A 25620-nucleotide genomic window follows, 5' to 3' on the forward strand; every position below is an offset into this window, starting at 1 on the left:
CCTGACAGGTGCTCTGCTGGCCGGCCTCCCACTTATAGCCCTGTGGGCCTGGCCTGCGGGCCCCACCCCGGGGCGGCCACCTGCCGCAGGCCCGCCCCTGCCCCCGCAGCCCTGCGAGCCCCAGGAGGGGGCCTCCGGGCCTGGCCCACTGCGCCTGCTCAGACCGGGGCGGAGCTGATGCCCACAGTGCCCGGGGCGCCCCTCTTCCCTCTCCCTGTCTTGCCAGTTCCTTTCCGGTTTCCCCCTTTTCTCCCCTGTCTTTCTCCTCACTTGATACCCCCCTCATTCTCTCTCCCTCCCGATCTCTCCTTCTCCCACCCTGGCCCTCCCCTCTGCAGCTCCTTCTCTTGCTTGCCTTCTTGCTGTCACATTCCCTTTTCCTGTTCTTCCTCTGCCTTCCCCTGACTGTTTCTTTTCTAAGCACTGTTCTGGCCACCTCTCCCTCCCTCCCTCCCTTCCTTCCCTCTCTCTCTCCCTCTGAGTTTGTTTCTGTCTCCTCCTACTTTGTCTCCTCATGCTCACCTCCTGTCTGTTTGCTTCTCCCCCACTCCCTTTGTCTCCTGTCTCCACCTCTCATTTCCTCTGTGTCTCATTCCCTCTGCGTCGTCCCTCATTCAACTTCTCAATTCCCTCTCCTTGCCCATCCTGACCCCCTCATTCTCTGCCCTCTCACCCAGGCTGGATGTGCACTTTATCGGAATCCACATCTTTGGGTCGTCTGAAGTGAAGACAGACTTTCTGGAGTTTCCAGGAAAGAACCTGGCTCTGGAGAATCAGAAGAGCAGAGAGGAACCTGGCCTATGGCCAGGTTGCAAAAGGCCAGCCAGTTGGTATAGGCACCCTCTGTGCGCACACACACAGACACACACACACACACACAGACACACACACACACTGCAGGCAGGCTGACAAGGGCCATGGACAGGCCTGGGGATTCTCCTGGAGGAGCAGCGGGGCCCATCAAGATAGTGACAGAAGGAAGAGAATGTGAATGGGCTTCAGGGAAAAATGAGAGACAACTTGCACTCTGCAACTTGCACTGTGCCAGCTGGAGGGGCTGCCCCCTCAGGGAACCACCCCTGCCGGGCTGTCTGCTCTCCTCTACAGCTGGGTCAGGAGACAGGCTGCAGGAAGCCTGAGTGCCGTGGAACGCATCCCATCTGCAGTGCATCGGTGCCCAGAGGATGAGTTCAGGAAACTGGGTGGGAGGGGTCCTCCCAGGTCCCGAGAAACCACCTGGCCCCACCAGGGAACAGTGAATGAAGTGACTTCAAAAGGGCCAGACTGCCCAGGTGAGGCATGGGGTAGGCACACTCTGTACTTTCTTTCAGAAGAGAAACACAAAAGAGGTCCCATCTTCGTTTAAAGTTTCTCTGCCAGGCCTGGCTTGCTGAGAGCAGGACCGTGACTTTTCAAGAAACAGTTACATTAGAGACACCAATATAGACCCCAGGCCTGACAAGCGAACCTGGTAACTCCACTTCTGATAATTCATCCTACAGAATTAAATGAATTATCCTCGGAGGTATTCACCACAGTGTTATTCATAGCTACAACAAACTGGAACTAACCCGAATGTCCAACAATAGGGGAGTAGGTAAATAAATTGGGTATCATCCCAATGAAGAAATCTTATGAATCTATAAAAAAAAACAGATTGTAGAATATTTAGTGATATGCAAAGATATTGTTCTAATAGCATTATTTAATGGAATAGGCTGTAAAATGCCATTTTATGGTAAAAATTTATCTTCATACATGTATTTATAATATAAACACCAAACTGCAAATTATTATTTCTGGATGGAGAATTGGATGTGATTTTTGTTGTTGTTTTTCAGTTTCTGATTTAAATTAGTAAAGTCAAGCACACAGGTGATTTACTTTGGGATTTAAGGTAGAGGCCAGCAAGAGGCAATATAGTGGAGTTATAACAGACATGGGCTCCGAGACCAGGAGGACCTGGGTCTGAATCCCAGCTTAAGCGCTAACTGTGCAAATCTTGACAAGTGATTTGATTTATCTCAGCCTGTTTTCTCTAGTGAAAATGGGAATGATCCCACTTAACCCATGTGGTTGCTGTCACTGAGGTAATCAATGTAACCATTGTAAATCATTTCACATGGTGCATGGAGAAGCACTCAATAAATATTAGTCATCATACACTATGGTCAATATACATTTGATATGTATAATTCATCACCGAGTTTGCTCCCTTGTGGATCAGTTGTTCCCTTTCAGCAGCCTGTGGGCAGGGGCTGTGGGGCAAGCGAGGTCACAAAGAAGGAACCGGGGGAGGGATACTCAGTGCAGACACCAACTGTACAGCCAGGCCCTGCCATCTGTAGCTGAGGATGAGCTCCCTTCCCATCCCCTCTCCTGAACTCGTGCAGCCAGCTTCCCACCCTCCTGCCTCTACTTCCTTCTCCCCATTCAACTTCTCCAGACCCCATGTGTCCTTGAGGTGGAAGAAGAGGTTGCTTACTGTGCCAACTGGAGGGGCTGCCTCCCAGGGAATGCCCCTGCCAGGCTGTCTGCTCTCCTCTACAGCTGGGTCAGGAGACAGGCTGCAGAAAGCCTGAGTGTCACATGACACTCGAATCACACGATAAGTTCACAGCCAACCTAGTCAGGAGCTCATCTCCCAAACCCCTCATCTATCCTTTGCCTATTGCTGGGGTCTCCTTCTATAGTGGCATTTTTTTTTTTTTTTTGAGGAAGCTCACCTGAGTTTCCCTGTTGTACCTGGGCCATGCTTCCTTCCCTTAGAGACCAGAGAAAGCCTGGCTTGACTTAGTAGGCCTGGCCTACGTGCAGCCTATGAATCCTGTGGCTGCAGATCACAGCCTCTCATGCCCTCCCACACCTGGTCACAGGGTTAGGCCTGCCATTTGGGGTGATGTCTGGGAAAGAGGAAAGGCCTGCCCCTCCTCTGGTGTCGGGTATGTGCCCAGTGGTCAGCTGTATCCATTGCCGGGTCCAGAAGCCCAAGGCAGCTCAAGGCCTACAGAAAAGGTGAAAGTGGACAGGCCCTCTCTAGACCATGGCTGGCCAGGGCCTCCAACACTGGCCTGGACTTTCAGGGAGTAGAGTGAGGAAACAGGCTGTCATCTGGGCTTCCTTTCCTGCTCACGAGAGCTGCGTCTCAGATTACGTAGAGGCTTGCCTGGGGCCAGCCTCTCTGTGGCAAGTATGGGCTTTTAGGAAGTCTGGTCCAGGCGTCTGCCAGGCCGACTCTGATCTTGGTGCTCTCTTCTCTGCTTTTCGGCTTCTGGGTGAGCTTGAGGCTGGAGAAACAGATAAATACCGCCCTCTGGTGTCCATCGATTTAAAAGCAGGGAGCTGAGGGCAGGGATTCTGTGACCTTTTGGAGCAGAGGCCAAGGATTTCTGAGCCCCTCTAAGTGGGCAAGTTACCAAAAGGAACAGCAACTTTAAGAAGGAATTGAGAAAAAAACAAACAAACCAACCAATTTTCATTCCACTGTGATGGAAATAATGGTAACTGGATCGTCAACGGGGCAAAATGTCTTAGAAGTCAACCAAACAGCAGCTGGACGAGACAGAGTTAGAATCCAACACCTCCGGTCATGTTTTCTGAGTGCCTTGCCATTGCTTAATCTCCGAGCCTCTGCTCGCTCCTCTGGACAATGGGGATAACCAGGTTTACCTCCCTCAGAGTGCTGTTGCAAGCACTGAAGGAGACAGTACAGGAAAGCCCTCTGAAATGGTGCTTGGCAGTAATTTCTTCCCTTATTCAGCAAATACCAATTGACTATCTCCAGAGTAGCATTTCAGGGACGTGCGGGACACTGTCACAGCCACACAGTGCGGAGGTGCACATTCCTGATTTGCCATCTTTGTGCAGTGCATATAGTTTGATGTGCTTAATTTTTTAATTGGCTCTCCAAGCTTTTTTTTTCCTTAATGAATTTATTTTAAAGATAAATCCCATAATGACTTCTGGAAATGGATCATCAGTAATCAGTATAACTTTGCCAAAATTACGAGGAGAAAAATTAGTCTTTATCTAAAGTTGACACTGTGCTGAGTACAGCCTGATTTCTTACCTGTGTTCTCATTCAGTCCCCACGGTAATCATCCCCATTTTACAGATGAGCAAACTTGAGGCCGCACAGGCCTGAATCTGCTCGCTCTTTGTAAGAAGGTGAGACAAGCAAGTGTTAGGAGAGGGATGAAACGCTGGCCAAGGACTTTCTCCTTGGAGAAGGCAAAGGGATCAGAAAAGAATTGAAAAGGGAGAGATTTTCCTCACCATGAGTGTGGTAGGCAGAATAATGACCTCCGCATTATAAGATGTCACCCCAGATTCCCAGAATCTGGGAACTTTTTATCTTCCAAGGTAAAGGGGACTTTGCAGAAGTGATTGGGTTCAAGACCACAGGGAGTGATAAGCCTGCATTACCCAGGTGGGCCCAATGTCATCAGAGCTGTCCTTGCAAGAGGGAGGCGGAGGGAGATATGATAACAGAAGAGGAGATGTGACAAGGAAGCAGAGATTGGAGCAATGTGGCCATAAGCCAAGGAATGCTAAATGCCTTGTTGCTTTTAGAGGTTGGAAGAGGCAAGAAAATACACTGTCCCCTGGCATCTCTGGAAGCAACCAGCCCTACTGTCACCATGATTTTCACCCCCATAAGACTCGTTATGGATTTCTGACTTCAGGAACAGTAAGAGAATAAATTTCTATTGTTTTAAGCCACTAGATTTGTGATAACTTGTTGCACCAACAGGAAACCAATACAGTTGGATTCCACGTTATGTGAAGCTGTGACCCTGTCCACCGAAGATCCCTTCCCATGCCACCAGTGGCCTTTGTCCTATACCTAAGGAAACACAGTCTGCTCAACAAGGAGATTCCCCTTCCCCCTCTCCTTTCCTTCCTCCCTCTCCTCCTCCATCTCTGGGTGAAGAACACAGTTTGGGGGCAGTGGCTTTATGGGTTTGGTTACTTATTCATTTCATTCTGGGGCTTTTGTGGGTTGTGGTGGCCCTTCTGGGCCTCAGTTTCCTCATAAGCAAGTGGGAGGCAAAGCTGTGTGGTTTTCAAGGCCCTGCCCAGCAGGTCCCTCCTACGGAGCTTATTAAAAGGCATTCTCCTGAGCCCAGGCCCCAGAGATTCTGACCTGTGAGGCTCAGGTGGGGTCTGGGCAACCCGGCTCTGATGTGCACCCAGCTTAGAGAGCAAGTGATCTCAGGATCCAGCCCATGTGCCCACAGTCATTCCTTGGGAAGCTGCCACTCATTGCCTGTTCCTTGGAGCCCAAAGCATCAAGTCCTTGCTCTAGCACTTCCAAACTCTGTGATCCAGGACAAGTGCCTGTGCCTCTCTGGGCCTGATTCCTTACCTATAAATTGGGACTAGTAATAATCTATATACTTCAGAGAGTGTGAAGTTTCAAAAATTATTAAGTGCGAATCACTAAGAACAGTGCCTGGCACATAGCAGGTGCTCATGCATGTTGCCTCTCAAATTACTGGTTCCTCAACATGACATTCAAGACCTAGCACACACCTGGCCTCAGGCACACTCTCCTATGCCATTCCTTGGGTTGTGGCAACATAAGCTGATGATCCCTCAGGTCCATCCATGCCTGTCCACTTTGTCTGGAATGTCCTTCTTCTCCACCTGGAGAATGCTGACTTTCCTTCCAATGCCAGCTTAGCACCAGCTCCCCCGGGAAGCTTTCCTTATGGCGTCCAGGCCACTGTTTCCTCCTCCTGCTGTCCCTCCATACCGGAACTATGTCAGCCTTTGCTACAATGACCAGTTTATTGCCTGACTTCACTACGGGAGCTGCAATCTCTTGAGAGCAAGGATGGTATTTTTTTTTCAGGGCTTTCGATGATGTTCAGCACACATTAGGCTCTATACACATTTGTGAGGGAGGGAGAACAGGCTATGGGATGTCTCTTTGCTTTGATTTGTTCTGTGATAATTGGGGCCATCGAGTGACTATCCCAGGGGACTCCATAAATCAGAAATGAGTTGAGGCCTCTAAAATGCCTGGTCCAGTGACCACCCAGTCTCATCTCTGTATACCAAGGTATCAGTCACTGTGCTTACCCAGGGTTCAGCTAGGTGGGTTTTCAGGTGACCTACCTTGAAGGCCATTTCTAAGATCAAGGGAAACCACCCTTCTTCATTCATAAATGTGGTCACTTAACATTGAAAAGCCAGGCACCTGCTTTTCTGAGAACCTAATACTTTCTTAAAAGTTCACTGGTTTAAATGATCTGTCATTTACATTAGATTTCTTATAACATTAAACACCAGATATATTATTTATTTTTAATTTTCAACTCTTTAAAATCTATGTAAGTTTTTGGGGTCTGTCATAGAGACAGACTTTTTTATACAATCTACTTCGCTTCCCCTCAATTTCATTGATAAATAACTGGATCAAACTCTCCTAAGAATTTTCTCATTGGAGTCCTTGAGAGTTGAGTCTAAGAAAAACAATATGGTTAATTGTGCTTATTACTATAAGAGTTTGGGTTGTTAGACCTTATTATTATAAGTATTCTTTATTATAAGACTCTCAGTAAATAGAACACATTTTTTTTATTGATCACTGGTCGGGTCTTCCAGCACGGCACCTGCTCCATAGGCTTGGTAAGATCAACTCTTGCCTTTTCTGTACCTGTCTTGATTCCCGGGGGGGGGGGGGGGGGGGGGGGCAGAAGAAACCCATGCTAAATTTCCTGTCCCATCACCTCAAAGGGGACAGTTTCCTTTACTACCTGTGCCTCTATTCTTCACCTGACCTACTTTTTTGCTTCTTGAACCTACTTCTGGCAAGAATCCTACGAAGAGAACATTTGGCTTTGGAGCCAGCCCCTCTCCCTTCAAGTACCCCTCATTACCCCACTCCTGGGCCTCAGCCTCCCAGAGGTCTTACTCTTAGCAGTATTTAAACTTCTCCATGGACCACTCTTCGGGAGTCCAATGGTGTGTGTCCCATCTAGGGACACTTGTACCTTGGAAATCAAACGAATGGTGCTTATACTGAATATCCCTAATGAGGGAGGACTGGGCAGGAGGCATAGTATTATTTAGCGCCTGGTATCAGGACAATTTATGAGTGCAAGGGTGGGGAGATCTCTGTGCGCTATTCCTGGATCATCTTTCCTTTGGGAAAGGGTAAGTGAATTATTCTGGACCAGTGGCCTTGGCAGTATACCACTTTGCATTGGTCAAGAAATTCTGTTCAAGAATGTTTCAATTCCTATCATTAGTAAACATCATCTCTTAAGCAAAGTCAAGCATGTAAGCCAATGGCAACTTGGAGCCCCTCTCTAATGGGTATGTCTTGGGAGTGAATCAATCACTGATCACTGAACCGTCCCTTCGGCTTCAAGAATGAGGCTAGTGATCATCATGGCTGCTGCTGTATCTTTAGTATCTAATATGGCCCAGACAATAGTAGGTACTCCCTTGCTGACTATCAGTGTTGGAGTAGTTGTGTCTGGGGGCGTAGAGCTGTGGAGCAGAAGTGAGAGGGTGGAGTACATTGTGGAAGACAAGGACCCCTGAGTGGGCCTTCTGTGTTCTTCCTGTTTGCTTAGTGCCTGAGACACTGCAGATCTCTTTGCAGGTCCCTAGAAGTTGCCTTGGCTGAGATGCTGTGCAGGACTAGAGCTGAGGTCCCTGTGTCACCGATAATACAATGCCACCAGCCATTTGCACCCTTCAGGAGAATCCCCCACACTGAGCACGCACTTCCTTGGGATGGGGGTGTGAGACCAGGGAGGGCAGGTGAGTAGTGCCATTTTTAGCTGTCTACAATAACCACCAAAGGTCTCTCTTGCCTTTTGAAAGAACCTCTTGTTGAGTGCTCAGTTTGGTGAGTCTGCAGGGCTGACTCAGAGAACTGACAAACACCACTGCTGCATGGCCTTAGTTTCTCCAGCTGGCTTAATGGCTATCTGGCATTGTCCCTTGTCACAGGTCAGGAAACGAAGGCTTAGGGAGGTCAAGCGCCTTTCCCAAGGCCATAGTGTCTGGTTACATTTCTCCAGGAACCATGGATTCTGCTGGAATGTATTCCTTCATTAATAACCTTGGAAATTTCAGGGTGTCTGGGTGGCTCAGTTGGTTAAGCGTCTGCCGTTGGCTCAGGTCATGATCCTGGAGTCCTGGGACCAAGCCCCACATTGGGCTCCCTGCTCAGCGGGGAGCCTGCTTCTCCCTCTACCCCTTGTCCTGCTTGTGCTCTCTCTCTCTCTCTCTCTCAAATAAATAAATAAATAGAATCCTTAAAAAAGAAAAATAAGTTTGGGAATTTCTGGGGGACTTCTCAGAGGAAGGGCATAGAGACCAGATGCTGTCTAAGCCAGTTTGCATGTGGAGGTTGTGTCCCTCTGCACACGAGTTCTTCAGATTGAAATTCTTCTTCACTCTGCAAAACAAACCAGAAACAACCAAGCAGCTACCCTGGTGGTGGGCCAGTCCACCTGGCTCCCTAGTCCACAGCCAATGTTTTGAACACGGGGTTCAGTGAAAGGGTGAGAAAGTGGTGAGGTCTTGTCTGGCTGGTCTGATCCTTTGTGTTCCACTGGGAGTGGGCTAAATCTATTCCATGCAGGTCTGTGTCGTCCACCCCCCGGGGCCAGTGAGATGTCTGGGCAAGAAAACTGGACCATAGCCTACTGACATCATGCAACCAGGCTGGCCAGCCACAGGCCCCTAAGTTTCTGGCTGATCTGGTTTAAGTAAAATGCCACATGATGCAATGTGGTAGGACATCTGACTTCCCAGGTGCTAGCCAAGGTGCTAGAGAAAGTAGGCTGGAAGGGGGAAGAATTAGTTAATTTTCACTTTGACCAGAGAGAAACAGGAGGTGGAACCTTCACCATGTAGCCTGACCAGGGCTGTGAGAGAGGATGAGGAGGCATATCTGTGAACAATCAGCTATCTCTGCAGCTTGTCATGAAGCAGTGGTCAGCACAGCGATGCCTTATCTTAAATTGCTCCCATCTTTCCCTGCCTCACTCCTCTTTTCCCTCCCATCTGCTGCCTGGACATGCCCTCCCAAATAAGTGTCAGCTTCCAATCCTTGGGTTGTATTTTCTTGATTATTGCTTCTCAAACTCTTATGTGCATTTGAATTACAAGGGGCTCTTGTCAAAATGTAGGATCAGTTCTATGGGTCTGGGTGGAGCCTGAGAGTCTGCATTTCTAACCAGCTCCCAGGTGATGCTATGAAGCTGTTCTGCAGATCACTCAAAATAGTGAGATTCTAGGGGACACTGGCTATCATAATTGCAACCAGCCAGGAGTGGATTTAGGAAACAAACTATCCAGATGGGATTTTGGAACTACATTGGCCCTGTACCTGAAGGCAACAGGAACCTCATGGTAGGTGGAGTGGTAATGGCATAAGGGATTATGACATCATAATTACTCCACTCACAAAAATGAGGTGCAGGCAGAGCCATGGCATTTGAGGATCAAGCAGCTGAAGTGCTTAACTAGTGCCAGGGTAATGATAATTACAAAAACTGCAGAGTAGGGTGGCTGCTTCTGTGGCACTTGAGTTGTTCCCAAAGTAGGGTGTGGTGGGTTGGGGCAGCTGCAGGCATGTTCTCAAAATCAAAGTGCCTCCATACTAGTGAAGGCACTTTCCTATTATAGCAAATTGTTACAACTTACTGGCTTAAAGCAACACACATTTATTAATTTAGTTCTGTGAATCTGAAGCCTGGTAAGGGTCTCGCTGAGCTATAATCAAGGTGTTGGCAGAGTTGTGTTCCTTCTGGAGGCTTGAGGGGAGCATCTGTTTCCTTGTCTTTTCCAATTTCTAGAGGTTTCTGGCATTCTTTAGCTCAGGGCCCCTTCATCCACCTCCAAAGCCAGCAACGGACAATGACTTCATCTTATGCCCCAACCTCGGTCTCTCTTCTCCAGCTTCCCTTTTCCACTTTTAAAGATCCTTGTGAACATATTGGATCCCCCCGCCCCCCCCCCGCCCCCGCTTCAGGTAATCCAGGAGAATCTCCCTGTTTTAAGGTGAGTTGATTAGCAACTCCATCTGTGACCTTAGCTCCCTCTCGTCATGGAACCTAACATATTTATAGGTTCTGGGATTAGGATGTGGACTTCTCTGGGTAGGGGGCTGGGGGCATTATACAGCCTCTGTGGAAGTTTTAAGAGAGACTGTTATCTCATGCAGTTACAGAGCTGACTGTGTTGGAATTGGGTCAGAATCTGATTCTAAGGGTGAAGGAGTTTCAAAGATACTAATGCAAAGCCTCAGCAAATCTCCTGTGGTAGAATCAGGGCCCTGAGAGGAAAAGAGCAAGCCCCAGGATCTGGCCTAGGATGCTGGATGTATGAAGCTGAGAATCTCAAACCCCTCAGACCTCCTGAAATGTCTTTCTCTTGTCAGAAGAGAACAGCCTTCCTTGTCTTGGAGAGCTCATGGGCAGCATATGCCCTGCTGGGTTGATGCTTATTCCTCTGGAGAACTGACTCCCCCACCAACTCTCACTGCCTCTACCTGGTAACCAGAGCCAGGTTCTGGTATTGCCTGAGAGAGGGACTGTATATCCTTCTTTGGGAAGATACAGCTTACAAGCAAGTGTTTGGGCACGTGGCTAACAGGTACTGGGAAGATGCATGAGGATGGATCTGAGGGTGTCTAGGCTTAGGTGGTTGTAGAAAATAAGGTTGGATAGGAGAGAATTCATTGGCATAGGGCATGTATGCTTTACTGAGCATTCAGTGTTATAGTCAATATATTTGGAGCTGATTTTCTAAGATGATTCCTTAAAGATTGAACTGATGATGGCCTACAGTGGAGTGGAGATGCCAGAGCTTCCTTGGTTTATTCAATGAATGCTACTAATAAAGAGGGGGCCCGCCACCTCTCACCCATGTTAATGTTACAAAATTTTGGGCTCCAGGGGTCAGGACATGCTGAACATCCCATTGAATATACACAACAAGCTGTTGCATCTCACATTTCCTTCCATTCAAAAAGAGGCATCAAACTTGAGGGGCCATTTTAGATTTTTGAACATCAATAACTTGGGAATACTGCTTCAAAAGATTCATCAAGTAACTTTGGAACATGCCAACTTGAGCAGAGCCTAGAGCAAAAATAGTGTGCAGCAGGTCCAGGCGTGGTTCAAACAGTTTTGATGCTGCTAGAATAGTCTGTGGTAGATGTGGGTGCCAAAGAGAGTTGCTAACAAGGCCCTTTATGATAATCACAGCACATACTTCTGGAATCTAAAGCACAGCTATATACTTCTTGCCCCTCGGTTTAAGTAATTGCTCCCAGAGGGCTACTGGGTCCTGGCAGAAGCTGAGCAGCTCACTGGGGGACACTGACAATGCAAATGGAGATGTCCATCATGGATGTCATGGGTGTCTCCAAGTCATAAAGTGGGTCAACATGGCAGAAATCCATCATATTATCAGAATCCCATGGTACCTACTTTTGTTTCACTGATGTCTCTTCTTTAACCCAGACCTGTGGACCCATGGAGGGGTTCCATATGGCCAACTTATGGAAGGATAAGACTAAAGCCTTGTTTACTGATGAGAGGCCTACTCTGTTGGTGCTAGCCAGAAATGGACTGGTGCTATGTTATGGCCCCAACGAGGGATGAGGGGAATCTCCCCAGTGGCAGAGCTGCAAGCAGTACCCTTGGCTGACCTATCTAATAGAGAGAGGCATGAGCTGAGATAGACATTCAGACTCCAAGCAGTAGAACATGGCTTGGCTGGTTGGTCAGGGGATTGAAAAGACTAATACTGGAAGATTAATAGCTGGGGTCTAGGGAATATGTATGTGCATGGTCCAGCAGGAAGAGATTCAAAGCTTGTAGATCCACATTTCAATACCCACCAGAAAGATTGATAAGGTGGGTGACAATCAGGTGAATTAGATGACCTTGCTCCTCAGCTACGATTTGGTTGCCCAATGGACCAAAAATGAGCAGGGATGGAGACTGCACGCGTCCAACAATATGAGATCCCTCTCATCAAGGATGATACGGTCATTGCTACTGTTGAGTGTCCAGCATGCCAGTGGCTGACTAATACTGAGTGTGTGACATGGCTCTATTCCTCAGGCCAACATGGTTACCTCCCTCCTGCCACTGTCTCCTATCCCTTTCCCCCTTTCTCACTGTCCTAGAATTGCATAGCCCTCAAGTACAAATAATCAGTCATTGCCTGAGAATCTGTTTCCTTGGGAACTGTGGCTATGACAAGAAGGTAGAGGCACTCAATATTCAGAAAGAACAGCAAACAGATGGGTTACAGGTTAGGATGTCTGAAGGGCAGAGCCCAGCCTGATTTCAGATGTCAGGATGGCCATTCATTTTTCTCAGTTTCTCTACTATTTGCTAACGTAAAGCTGAAAGTTTGGAAGAAAGTCCACTCCATGCTTAGAGATAAGGCTAAAAATGCCCTTCCCCAAAGAATAGTAACCTTGGTGCCCTAGATCACAGTAGAATGTGAATGATAGATATCAGCTCTATCTCAAAGGCAGAGGAAGGGTCATCGGAAAGCAAGGGGTCTTTGGATGCTTAAACAGAGGGTGAAAGAGTGCAATGGAAGGGAGATTACCTACAAGGAAACCAGTGAGTTAGGCAGGGCTGGTTATAGATGGAGTCCTGCGGATCATAGCTAGGCAAGCTTGGAGGAGTCACTGAACTGTAAAATGAGAGGGTTGGATGAAATAATCTCTAAAGGTCCCTAAAAACTCCGCCAGGAAAGGAATAGATATATCGAGTGGATCCTTCCTTCCACCTCGCCCAGCCTCCCTCCCAAGAGCTCTGAAGGCATACGTATGCCCTTCCTAGATCACACTAGTGAGTTTGACAGACTTTGGTTATAATAAGGTAACCCCCAGAGGCACAAGGAAAGTTGTTCTGGACACATAGCCCCCACCTTCACTTATCCTGGAGGCCATCATTGGCACTGGGGGAGACTTTCCAAACGAGCATGGAATGTACAGAGTCTGATGTGGAGCTGAGGTTAAAGCCAGAAAGTGAACATGTGGATTTAGGTCATGAGGCTAGAAGTGGACACAATTGGCTGTGCCCTTTACTGGCTGGGTGAAAAGAGCATACCGCCAACTCCCCAAGCCTGAGTTTCCACCTTACTGTGGTTGGGATCCTTGTGCCACTCTTGAGGGATTGGTGTGAAGATGTGAGAAGAGAGGAGGCATAGGGTAAGTGTCTGGTAAATGGAAGCTTTATTATCGTCATTTGTTATAGTTATTAGTGCTGGCATGGATGTTACTGGCACGTAGCCACAATATCTGGAATTGTCCTGACAAGCACCAAGTGGGCCATCAGCTTGTGACAATCCTAATTGAAATGAGATTTGAAGTTCAAACTCTGTTTAAATAAGAATCTACCAATTCCACTATTTGCTTCACTTCTATGGGAAAAGGATGAGTGCTCAAGACCCCTTCAGACTTAGTAAAAACTCACAAATACTGACAATTTTCAGGAAATGGAACTCATGGGGCCACACACTTGAGTGAGGAGAACAGAGCCATGGAGTTCTTAGAGGTTAAAACTGACTTTTCCAGGACACGGCAATAGTGGCTGCAACTGGGTGATTTTTGCAAGATGCCTTGGTAAGAAATGACATCTGTAATTACAAGGCAAAGGATTGTGTCTGTTCTTCTACAGCTGTGGGAAAAGGGGAGACCATTTTTCATCTCTGTTGAGATTTTGTCACAGCAGTTTGAAGAGGAGACATTTCAAAGTTAAATATTGGGATCTCATAGTTTGAACCGAGAAACAGCAGGCCTGGGAGGCTCGAGCCTATAACCCAGAAAGGAAGAAGGGAAACAGGAACAACTGATGCACTAAAGGACACTCAGGCTCCAGTGTCTGCACGTGAAGCATAGAGATGTCCAGAGGTATCTGGCTCCTCAGCTCCTTTAGGGCCTCACTTCTCCAGAACTCCTTCGGAAAGTGAATTCAGCCAGATTCCAAACCTTCAGGAGCTTTCTCCTCACCTTAGAGAAACCATAACTCAGACAAAACACCAACTACCACCGTATCAGAACTTTGTAGATGGTTGAGGGAATTGGAGGCTGCCCCAGCAGCAACAGGTCTAGGGCTTGGCAAGGGGAGCTGGAAGAAAGAGACCGGGGTGGCCAAAGGCTTTGGGGACTCAGGCATGAAGGTGTCTGCACAGAGTCATGGTCAAAAGCCAAGCTTCCTGTCTGGCTGCCTGGGTTTGAATCCCAGCCATTCCACTTACCAAGTGGATGATCTTAGGTCATGTCATGCCTCTGTTTATTCATCTGGGTAATAATCACACCCACCTCTTAAATCTTGATATAGGAAGCTAGTTCTTATGTCTGTAACACTGTTCTGGGGGAAGTCAAGCTCAATCATTTTGAGCTCTTATCATTCTTATCCCTCACTACCCCAGGGACCCTGTCTTTAAGAAGGACCCTGTCCACCCTACATCACTAGATGGCTCTAGCTCTGTGCTCCATGTTGCCATGCACTTAAATCCACCCAGAACTGACTTCCTTCCCAGAGGGGGTCTTTGGCCTCTGCCGAGACCTCTTCTTGCACAGTTCCCTTGGGTTATGGAGGTGACCCTCTGTTCCCATCACGCTCTCTTCTCTGCCCAGAGGACCTCCTCACCTTATTTGGGTCTCATCTGAGAAGTTCGTGATTCCTCCAAGAAAAGCTACCACTCTGACCTGGTGACACAATCAAAAGGCCAGACCACTTGGCCTAACTGTTTTCCTAACTCTTGGTTGGGTAGATTTTCCATTCCTTTCCAGAAGAGGAAAAAGGTAGTATGAAGATCACCTGAAGAATATTCTGGCAGACTTTTCCGGCATCCCTACTCCCCAGCATTCAGCCCCTAAGGAACTGGAATTGTAGAGAAGATTCCTGGGGGTGGCATGGACAAGATGGGCAAATCTGGTGCTTGTGACAGGCTGGGGCCAGGCTCCTTAACATCACTGCAGGCCCTGGGTGGCCTGCCTTCCCACCTTCTGCAAGCTGCAGGGATGCTGTTGATGGAATTATGCAACAACGCTGACTGGAGCCATGGACCCAGTTTTATTGTCAGTAAGAAACAGCAACACTTTGGAGAAGATCAGCTAGGAAAAAGACTGGTTGGTTGTATTAAAAAATGTAAAGTACAAAACTATTAACCAAAAATAAAATAAAAGAATACTTTAAAGGCTTTTCTGTTAAGTGCTAGGACTTAAAAAAAAATGAAATAAAAATACAGCTCCTTATTGCTAAGAAACCAGGTTACAAAAAGATGTGCCTAGGATGTTGGGGAGAGCATGGTGGGAGAAAGCATCCTTGCTGGCTCCTCATGTGTGCAGCCCAGAACCCAGGCTGGGGTGTCCTCACCCATCTCCTGGATTACTGGAGACCAGATCAGCCCTTGTTTCCCCTGAGTGAGGGCCACTGGAAGGAGGTCTCCCCACTGAAGCATCAACATCCCACTGTGTCTCTCTTCCTCTGGAAACTCTCCTCTCTGGCTTCCCACATGTGGCCTTGGTCACCAGCAGCTCACAGGTCTGAGGACAGGAAGTCCGGGATCTGCTTGCCTTCTTCAGCAGTTTTGCTGGCCAGCTTTATGGGAGAAGAAAACAAACACACGCAACCCCAGGATGGGAATCTCATGAGCACCAAATCAGGGCTTCCCAGTCCCAATCGCAAGGATGTCTGCGCAAAGCCCAGGGCATATGAGGTAGGATGACCCTGAATGTGGCCAGAGAGGCAGTACCTCTAAGTGTCTAGAGCACCGACTTTGCTGTTTCGTGCACTGCGGGCCAGTGGCTTCCCTAACTCCGTGAGCCATATAAAATCCTCACAGGCACTGTGGAAAGTCACATCGGACAAGGTTTAGAAAGTGCTCCGCATGGTGCCTGGCTCACTGCACGCTCACAGTAAACTTGCGACTATTATAGTAGCAGAGTTCTGGTTTATATCATCTTGAGGATCAGAAGTGTCAACCGTACTTTTTTTTAAATCTTGAGTAAAGACTGACAAGTAACAATAGGAGATGGGATTTAAAAAGTCAGGGCTTGGAAACTAACTTTTAATTAGTAGGATTTTGTAATATAGGTTGAATAGGAAAGCTCCTCCAAAAAAAAAAAAAATTAAAAAGCACTTTCAGCTTCTAAAGATAGCTGACTGTTGTGGCTCTGACAGGCACCCCAAAGGGCAGTTCAAGAAAAGGACGGTGACTGGTCCTGAGGTCCCAGGGGCCCTGTGTGTGCTCTTGACACGTGACTGCAGCCCAGCTGGGGTCAGTCCTGCTCTGAGACCAGGGCCCAAGAGGAAAACTGCAGTGGCGGCATTTCTGGCCAGTGTCCCAGCCCCTGCAGACCCTGACCATGCTTCCCGGGGAGTGCTCACATGTGTGTGCGTGTGATGCACACACATGCTTGCCTCCCCTCCTTCCCATTTTCTCCTCTCTCTGCCTTGCTTTCTTCCCATATCCCCTCCCACATACCCTCATCTTTCCACCCATCTGGGTCCTCACCATTGTCTTGAAGAACTGATTTACTTTCTTTCGTTTGAGTGTCTTCTTGTCGCCGTCTGAGAAAGGGAAGAAGGTCTGGCTGAGGCGGGGGGACGAGTTGGCGTCATCCATCCCAGGCATGCCTGCCACTGAGAGCGTGAGGGCTGGAGGGAGAGTGGAGAGAGGGAGTGAGTGGGTGGGCAGAGGAGAGGCAGGGGACAGGAGGGTGACGTGGGGGAGGCAGGCAGGAGACAGGCTGGGGGACAGAGACAGAAGCCAGGGAGGACACACCATGGTGCGAGGCAGGAGGTGGGAAGGCCTGCTTGCTGCCTTGAAGGGGGCTGTTGAAGCTGTCCTCCCAGGCAGGGCTTGCCAACCCCACACGCAGGGCCCTTGGTGGAGCCTCTGTGCTAGAACACCGGGGATGTGGGGGAAAGCCTCCTGGCCGCTGGCGCTCTGATTTCCTCAAGGGACATAGCCTTTTGCCCCAAGGTGGGGAGACAATGTGAGCTTACTCACCCTTCCCCTTTCTATACCAGGAACCTGGCTTTCTCACTTTTCCCCAAGGCAGAGAGAACTGGCAGTTACAGTTCTCAGCTTGGAGACACACAGACCTGACAAATCACCTACCTCTGGATGCTCAGTTTTGACCTTGGTAACATGGGGACAAGAGCACAGACCTCCAGGGTATCATGGTAGTGTGAGGATGACAGTGACATGACTGTGTGTCTGGCCAGACAACCACAGCTTAGGGTACAACTGGGCAGGGGTCAAAGGCACAGTTCCAGAGGCAAAGGGCCTGGCCTGAACTCAGCCTCTGTCTTTTCCAGCTGGTGATGTGTGAGAGACTGACATTCTCAATGTCTCAGCTTTCTCATCCACACAATGGAGCTAAGACACCATCTACTTTGTAGCTATGTGTTGAGGTATAAATAAAAGATGAAGATTTTAGCACAGGGCCTGGTATTGGTCAGCACTCAGGACATTTCCTTGTTGAGATCTGCCTGCCAAGTTCCATAGGGCAGTGCAGGTCTGTCTTGCTCCTCTCTGCCCTCGTCCTTGGCGCAGAGAGCATGGCACAGAGTGGCTGGCACAGGGACAGCTGTGTGTCAGATGCAGTGATCTTGGGTGTGCCCATCCCAATTAGGGCTGCAGGATCCCCCTCTGTGTGCTGCTAACATGCTTCCTGGACGATGACTGAGTGATGGCAGAAATAGGTATGAACACCTATGAATTAAACACTTGCAACTATAAGATGTGGTAGCAATTTCTGCATCTTCCAGAAATAGTGTTCCAGGTCAACAAAGGAAACATAGAGTTTCTGGCCTGTGGGGAGGTCTGGCTGACTGAAAATTTGTCACACCAGGATAGCTCTGGCAAGACAAATGGCTTCCCAGTGAATCCTGAGGACCAGAGTGACAACAGGCTTCCACCCCAGCCCCAGGCAGAGCTTGCAGATCGGCTTCCCCTACAGAAGCGGGTGTGGTAAGAGCTCAGAGGACAGGGGCCCCCGAGCAGAGCCCCTATCCCCCAGGATACCTGGCCCCTTTGCTGTACAGATACAGTCCCCACCCGTCTTCCACCTCCTGGAAGGCTCTGCTGTCTCTGTACCTTCTGGCGCTGGTGATGGCAGGGTGCATACCTGGGATGGTGGGCATGGATTGACTGGCAAAACTCATCTGAGAGAGGATGGATGCCCTGGGGGGAATGGCAGCATGCTCCGAGAGGTTGGTGTCACTCATGAACTCGTGCTTCCTAGAAAGCTGAATAGATACACCATGTATGCACATGTGCTTATGTGTGCGCATGTACACACACAAACAGACACACATACACCACATAGGCTTAGCGTTAGGCAGCTGTGGGCCGTAAAAAGTCAGTGACAAAGTACACAAAAGCTTTTGTGTACCTTGTACCAAGTTGACTTATTCTGCTTTGTATCATTCCATGCCAGCCTGCCACGTATGGGTGCATAGGCTGCATACTATATAACTCTAGGGGCTGCGGGGGGGCATTCATTTAGACTATCATGTGAATGATACCCCCTAGAATTATAAAACACAGAAGACTTATTTCCAGTCTTCTCCCCTGGCAAGAGTAGCCTCTGAGGTCTACTGGGAAGTTTGTTGAGGGTCTTGTCTTTACTGGAAGGCATCTTAGTTGGACCCCTGCCCTTTCATCTGGCACCCCTCCCTGGCCAGTACATGTAATCCCTCTCCCCTTCCTAGGCTCCAAGAATGCCTTCAACAAACTTCTCTTTCAGGGGAAACTAAGATTTGAACCCAATGACACCAAAGTCACTATTAAATAGCTATTAGAAGACAAAAACTCTCAAAGCCGGGGCAGGGAGTCCATCTCTGCAACTGCAGCCAGGCTCCAAGTTTCACTAGAGGAGCCCAGCAGGTCTGAGATGTCAGTGGTTGGAATGGCCCTTGGGCTAGGGACAGGGCTGGAGAAGTAGAAGCAGCTGGCTGTTCTCCCTCTCTTGGAGTGTCACAGGCAGCTTCTCCCATCCCGCAAAGCCCCGCACCATGGTGGGAGAGACATGCACAGGCTGGAATCCAACAGCCCAGGGGCAAATCCCAGCTCCGTCCTGTCAGGTGGTGTGGACACTTGCAGTACTTCAACTCCCTGCTCCGCAGATGCCTCTGCATCACCTCTCTCACTGTAGATGGGAGGATCAAGTGGGACCTGGTCGGGGGGGTGGGGCAGACAGTATGCCTGTTCTGCAGCAGAGATGTGCTAATGGGTCAGAGGCATCCTTCCAGGGCCACTCACCCGCTTCAGGTCTGATTCGGCTGCTGCCTTCTCATCTGCAAACACCACGCTGCTCCTCTTGGCCCTCTTCTTGGACCTCCGCAGCTTCACTTCTGGCAGCGTGCTCCCCACAGAGATCATCTCCACTGGCTCTGCTTTTGGAGTCTTAGGAGTTGCTAATTCCAGGTCAAAGCTGAAGGGTACAGAGGCAGCAGTAGAAACAGCAGTTAGAGCTTCAGTGGAACCACCTTGCAGGGACCCAGGCTGGCTGTGATGTCACTACAGGGGGCAGGGGGTAGATCAGCTAACCTGGCAGGGTTTGGGGCAACTTCACTGCTCACTTAATTTGCAAACGTTCCAAATACAGAGCAAAATAAAAGTGAAGGAGGTGAGCCATAAGCAGGAAAGACTGGAGGCGAGAAGAGACACCTGGTTAAGATGTGGCTTTGGATTCAGATCCTTTACTGAATGCCTTTGTGCATATCTCTCAGCCTCCCTGAGCCATTATTTCCTTTCAGTTAATGCAGGTGTTTGCAGGACCTTGCAGGTAGCCGCACGATGAGGTCTGAGGACTCCTTAGCACATTCTTGTATGTGGAGAGTCCTCGGCTCACATCCTCATGTCCTTAGAGTGGTGGAGTTGGGCTGGGTGGAGCAGAAGACTCCAGGATGGTGGGAGGAGAAAGGTTTTTCTTGAGGTGAGGGAGGACCACCCCCCCCACCCCCGCAGAGGGATGAGTGGGTACAGGGGGGTCAGCTCTGCAGGGAGGAGTTGAGGGTACAGCACCCCTGGTAGAGGTGAGAAGATGCCAGACTGAAGCAGGCTCTGTGAGGAGCTCTGGCTGCAGAGATCGCCAGGCTGGGAGAATGCAAACTGGAGGTGCATCTGCTGGGGCCTTAGGAAAAGCTACCTTGGGCTTGGGCCGCAAAATGAACCCGTCTCAGTGGCATTGAGGGTACAGGGTGGCTGTGAGGGTTTAGTGAGGCACCAAGTAGTCAAAGGCTTTTAAGCAGAAGGGTAGGGAGGTGGTGTAAAGGTGGCCTCTGGGGCAAGAGGGGGAGCAACAAGGCTTTGTTGGGGGCAGAAGGGAGTAGGAGTGCAGGAGGTTCCTGGGGCAGGGACTGACCTCTCAGAGGTGGTCTTGCTGGGAGTGCTGCAGTCAGAGTTCATGGAGGCCATAGAGATAATGGACATCTGCCTGTAGGAACGCAGCATCGACCGTGGACGGCCCACTCGCCTGTCCTCAAAGTCGGGCTGCAGGTGGGGAGAACAGAGTAGTTAGCAGCCAGGCCGGCCCTCCAGTTGGATGGGCCAGGTAATTCATGTGGCTTCTCCCTTCCTGCTGCCTCCTCCACCTAAGCCAGGAGGAGCTGCAAGGCAGAGCAGGGCATCAGGACAAAAATTGCTGACTGGCTGAAGCTAGGAGGTAGTTGTTTTAAAAAAGAATAGGGCTGGCCTTCATTCCTTGTTCCTGGGAGGTGACCTCTTAACCTTTGCACTTTCTCCAGTGACAGGAGTGTCTTCATTCTTCATGGTGGCTGCCTGATACTCCTGAGAAGACTCAGGCTGGAGGCCCAGCCAGAGGGACCAACTGTGCGGTTATAGGGTCAGGCTGTGAACCAGCTGATAGCAGCTCAATCTCTAGGGAGGAAAAGGTCCTGGAGACTGATTTCAATTATGTGACCAATGAGTCACCCCCTCATGACTATGTAATAAATCTCAATAACAATTTTCAACACTGGCCAAGGTGAGTCTCCTGGTGGGTAATCATATGTGGATGTGCTGGCAGGGTAGGTAGGGTGATATGTTTCGAGGGCACAGACCTCACCCTATGTATCTCATCATTTGGCTGGTCCTACTAATTTGTATTCTTTATCATAAAACTGTAATCATAAGCATAGTGCTTTCTTGAGTTCTGTGGAATTCTGTGAACGTGAAGGGGGTTGAGGGAGTTCCCATATTTGTAATCAGTTGGTCAGAAGTGCAGGTGGTCTGGGAACCCTGGTGTCTGAAGTGAGGGCAGTGGAGGACTTTGCCCTTAACCTGTGAGATCTGACCTAATTCTGAGTAGTTGACAACCGAATTCCATTGCAGCGTCATGTCACTGTTGGAAGACAGCTTGTTTCATGGAAAAACTTGGGCCAGATGACAAGAGGCCCGGGTTTACCTCTACACTTTCTCAGGAACTCATGCTCCCTCTCTGGGCCTCAGTTTTGTAATCTATAAAATCAGAGGCTTGAGCCGCATGGCCTCTATGAGAGGGCACAGCCTTGATGTTTTAGGATTCCACTTCCTAGGGAAGAGGATAAAAACGTCTCTGTGAGCACCAGGTCCCTGGCTTCTTTATGTCACAGAGACTATTAGTGGCCAAAAGCATTGGCTTTGGAGGCCAACAGAGCCAGGTGAAAATTCTGGCCTCCCCTCACTTGCTATGTAGCCCTTGGCAAGTAACTTAACATTTTTGAACCTCCAAAAGAGATGTAAGGAGTTGAAAATCATTCCTACTTCCCAGGCGTGTTGTGAGGACTTAACGACTGGTAGATACCAAGTGCTGAGATCAGCCTGGGCACATACTAGGTGCTTTGGCAGTCTCGAAGCACTAAGGGCTCACTTGCCTGGGGGTGTTTGTCTGGGGGTGACTGTCAGGGATCATGTTTAGAGGATGGTTCTACTGGATCAGTTCCTCCTCCTCCAGAGCAGGTTCCTTTGCTGGGTCTCTGCCAGCCCCACTCCCCACACCCCCACTCTACCAGTCTCACCCCTCTCAGCCGCAGGGACCACCCGTACCATTTCTCTGACACCATACTCCTTCTCCACCTTCGCTTTCAGGTTCTTGAAACATTCTTCCATCCGGTCGTGGAAGGGTCGCAGATTCTCTGACACCCTTTTCTCATGGATTTTAATTCCAGCTCCCAGGAAAGGGATCTGGAGAGAAAGGTGGTAAATGAAGAACTTGTTGAGGGCATTGAGGCCTCTGAGACCTTCACACAAGACACAAGGTCTCTAGCTCTGGGAAATAGGGAAACTGTCACCCTGGTGTTTGCTCTGGAAGAGGAAAAAGACTTCCAGCCACCCCTGCCCCGTAGGAGGTCAGATTCCTATTAGAGGCTGTATGTTTAGGAAAGAATCCCTGTTATGAATCTACTGAAGGGCAGAGTGTGGGGCTAGTGGGGAGGAAGTTCTGTGGTTCTCAGGTAAAACCTTGCCCCAAAATCTCTAGGCAATGCAAAAGGGAAAGTATGAATGTCAGATAGAAGGGGGATAGAAGAAAAGAAAGGCTGAAAGGAAAACTTGGAGTGATACAGCCTTGTCTTATGACATTGGAGGTCCAATTATTCTTTAGGTGGTTGCTGAAGATCGATAGGGATGTGTTAATACCCTAAGGCACTAGCAGAGTTTTTAAAAAGTGATGATAAAGGCTTGGCAAGGTGGAGAAGGATGAGGTGACTGATGGGAGGAAGTTAAACTCACTTATCAACAAAAGAAGTCAATGGAATGCTGTCTAAACAGTAGCTAGAAGGAAGAGTAGCTGATTCACAGTGGCCACTACTAGAAGGAATGCTGAGAAAGATAGTGTGGCCTCAGTGAAACATAACTAGGGGTGCAAAGAGATAGAATATAGATTATTTTGAAGAAAAAAATTAACATTTCCATGATGGTAACATAAGGACACTGCTGCCTTCTTCTCTGGGAGATATTCCTGAAAGGACAGGGTGAATGAGAAACTGAAATCTTTTTTTTTTTTTTTTTTTTCGAGAAACTGGTATCTTATCTGACCTATTTCATGTCCAGTGGATGGAGGATGGCAACTGACCTCCTGGAGCAGAGGTGGGAGTTAGTGATAAGAAGAGGTCAATCTGCTTCTAGGAACCCATAAGCGGCTTAGGGATTGGAGGTAGCGGTTATCCCAAAAAAGTCAGGGTGACTTGAGAAGCTGAACACAGAGGGATAGGTTGAAATTCTATGACAGGAGCAGTTAGATCTCCAGGTCCTCATCACATCATCTTGTGGACAAGTGCTATATTTTCCCATTTCCCCAAGAAGAAGGAGCTTATCCTCTAGAACAATTAGAACAAGTTGTTCTGGGCTTGAGGGTACCAAGCACCACGGATGGCAGGGATGAGGAGCCAGACTAGAAATAGGGACTTGAAGGGGAAGTTTGTACACTGATAGGAAGCCCTTTACTTCCCAAGTCCCAAAGTCCAGCAGCAAAGCTGCCAGGATTATCTTTCCTATGTTTGAAAGATCTGTTGTCAAAGAAAGTGAATGACCCATTATTTAGTCATGTGTGGATCACTCAGTTACCATAGAGTGATGCCATTTAGTTGACAAAGCCACCACCCATGTACACAGAGCTTCACTCGACTCTTCTATGCCTTAGTTTTAATTATGATGATCACCAGACATTTGAAGAGGCTCTCCAGTAAGAGAGAGAGAGAGAGAACAGAACCAACAGAAAAGAAAGCAAAAAGGAAGGAAGGGAGGATCAATGAACTAATTTGGAAAAACAAAACAAAACAAAACAAAACAAAACAAAAAAACAGGGAGAATAGAGAGGACCTAAGAAAGCATTATTTTTAAAAGTTCAATTAATATAAAGAAACAGGAAAGATCCTCCATCGATGAAATAAGACAAAGATTTTATTTAAAAAAGAAGAACAGAAATCCCACATAGAAAAACTACTAAGATGTAGTTAAAGAATGGAGGTACCTTTATAGCCTGAGTTTTACACATTAACAAAGACAGGAAATCACTTATCTAGGCATCTATCTCAAAATTTTAGTAAAAGTACATTGAATTAAACACAATAGTAAAAGGAAGGACATAGTAAAAGTGAGAGTAGGTATGGATGACAAAGGAAACAAACTTACAGCAGAGAGAATTGAGGAAGCCAAAGCTCATTCTTGGGAAAACCCTTTTTTGATATCCAGCAAGGCTAAAGATGCCTGACCTTGAAATTCTAGTACTAGTTACTTACTGAGGGAAGTGAGTTTGTTTGCCAAAAGACATGAACAAGAATGTTCATCGCAGTTTTATTCATGCCATACAAAACCCAAGAGCAACCCGAATGTCCGCGACAAGAGAATGGATCAATAAATTGGTTTGTCACTAGTATGTTGTATATTCATGCCCTGGATGAGGGAAGCAAAAAACATAAACCTCTGATATATGCAACAGCCTGGTTGAGCCTCAAAGGCATTATGTTGGGTAAAAGAAGCCAGACACATGGTAGTGCATACTGTGTAGTAGTACATATGGATAATAGCATTTATATGAAATTCAAGAACAGGCAAAACTAACCTATGCTGATTGAAGTCTGGCAGTATTTACCAGAGCTAGATATTCTCACATACTATAACCGACTCCATGCCTAGGTACACACCCATCAGAAATTATGCATATGTGTGCCCCAAAGACACATATAAAGATGTTCAGAACAGCATTCCTTATAATAACCCAAACTACAATCAACCAAAATCTCCATCAGTTGAGAAATAAATGAATATGTTTTGGTATAGTTCCACAATCCTGCTGTCCAGACCATTATATACATCAATGAAAATGGATGATAGCTCTGTACAAGATGAATGAATTTTACAGACATAACATTGAGCAAATAAGTTAGATCCACAGAATGCAGACTGTGTGGCTTCATTTGTATTATAGGCCAAAAATAAGCAAAAGTGAATGCCAGTGTTTAGGAGTGAGAGCCTGAGTTGTAAAAACTATTTTTAAAACAGCAAGGAAACGATTACTGTAAAAACAGGAGAGTGGTCAGCCTTGAGGAGGACAAGCAATGACTCTAGGCTAGGCTTCTAGACATAAGCTGGCACCTGGGTGCTGGCAGGATTCTACTTCTTCATCTAAATGGTGGTCATATGGGTGTACATTTTGTGATAAATCAATGTGCTGTATATTTTTGCTATGTTTATTTTTCTGTGTGTAATCTCACAAAATGTTTAAAAGATGAAAAAACCATAGACATCTTTCCATGCCCATAAATATAGAGAAAATCTTTACAAAGAAAAAATTAGAAACAATTGATCTTGAGATCTGTAAAATGTTGAACATGGAAAACACTTGGAAAGTTTTGTTTTTTGTTGTGTTGCTAGACTAGGTGCTAGGATATTCCCCTTTGAAATCTAAAGTTGTCAGGCTTTGAGAAAAATCCAAGTGTATCTGGCTCTGTGAAACTAAGATCCAATTTAGAATTAAACTCCAAGAGGTCAGGGAGCAGGCCTAATTTTGTCCAGCACTATTTCAGTTGCTGGAAACACAGTAGGATCTCAATAAAGGTACAAGAATGGATAGACGGGACAAGGAAGAGCTAATTCGCTGTAATATTACTTCACCATGAC

General features: G+C 47.8%; 1 protein-coding gene across 1 annotated transcript in view; it reads right to left on the bottom strand.

The window, feature by feature from the left end:
* Positions 1 to 15061: 15061 nt before the first annotated feature.
* The window catches only part of DOCK2 (dedicator of cytokinesis 2), a 397914-nt gene continuing 387355 nt past the window's right edge, over positions 15062 to 25620 (bottom strand). Inside the window, exons 47-52 of the mRNA XM_025434190.3 lie at positions 22048 to 22185; positions 20387 to 20514; positions 19282 to 19453; positions 18146 to 18266; positions 16525 to 16667; positions 15062 to 15608 (exon numbers count right to left, since the gene is read on the bottom strand). Of these exons, the coding sequence (XP_025289975.1) occupies positions 15546 to 15608; positions 16525 to 16667; positions 18146 to 18266; positions 19282 to 19453; positions 20387 to 20514; positions 22048 to 22185 (765 nt within the window). The 3' untranslated portion in view covers positions 15062 to 15545. The remainder of the gene's footprint in view (positions 15609 to 16524; positions 16668 to 18145; positions 18267 to 19281; positions 19454 to 20386; positions 20515 to 22047; positions 22186 to 25620) is intronic.

The sequence above is a fragment of the Canis lupus genome, chromosome 4 (genome assembly GCF_003254725.2).
Source record: "Canis lupus dingo isolate Sandy chromosome 4, ASM325472v2, whole genome shotgun sequence".
Taxonomy (NCBI): Eukaryota; Metazoa; Chordata; class Mammalia; order Carnivora; family Canidae; genus Canis; species Canis lupus.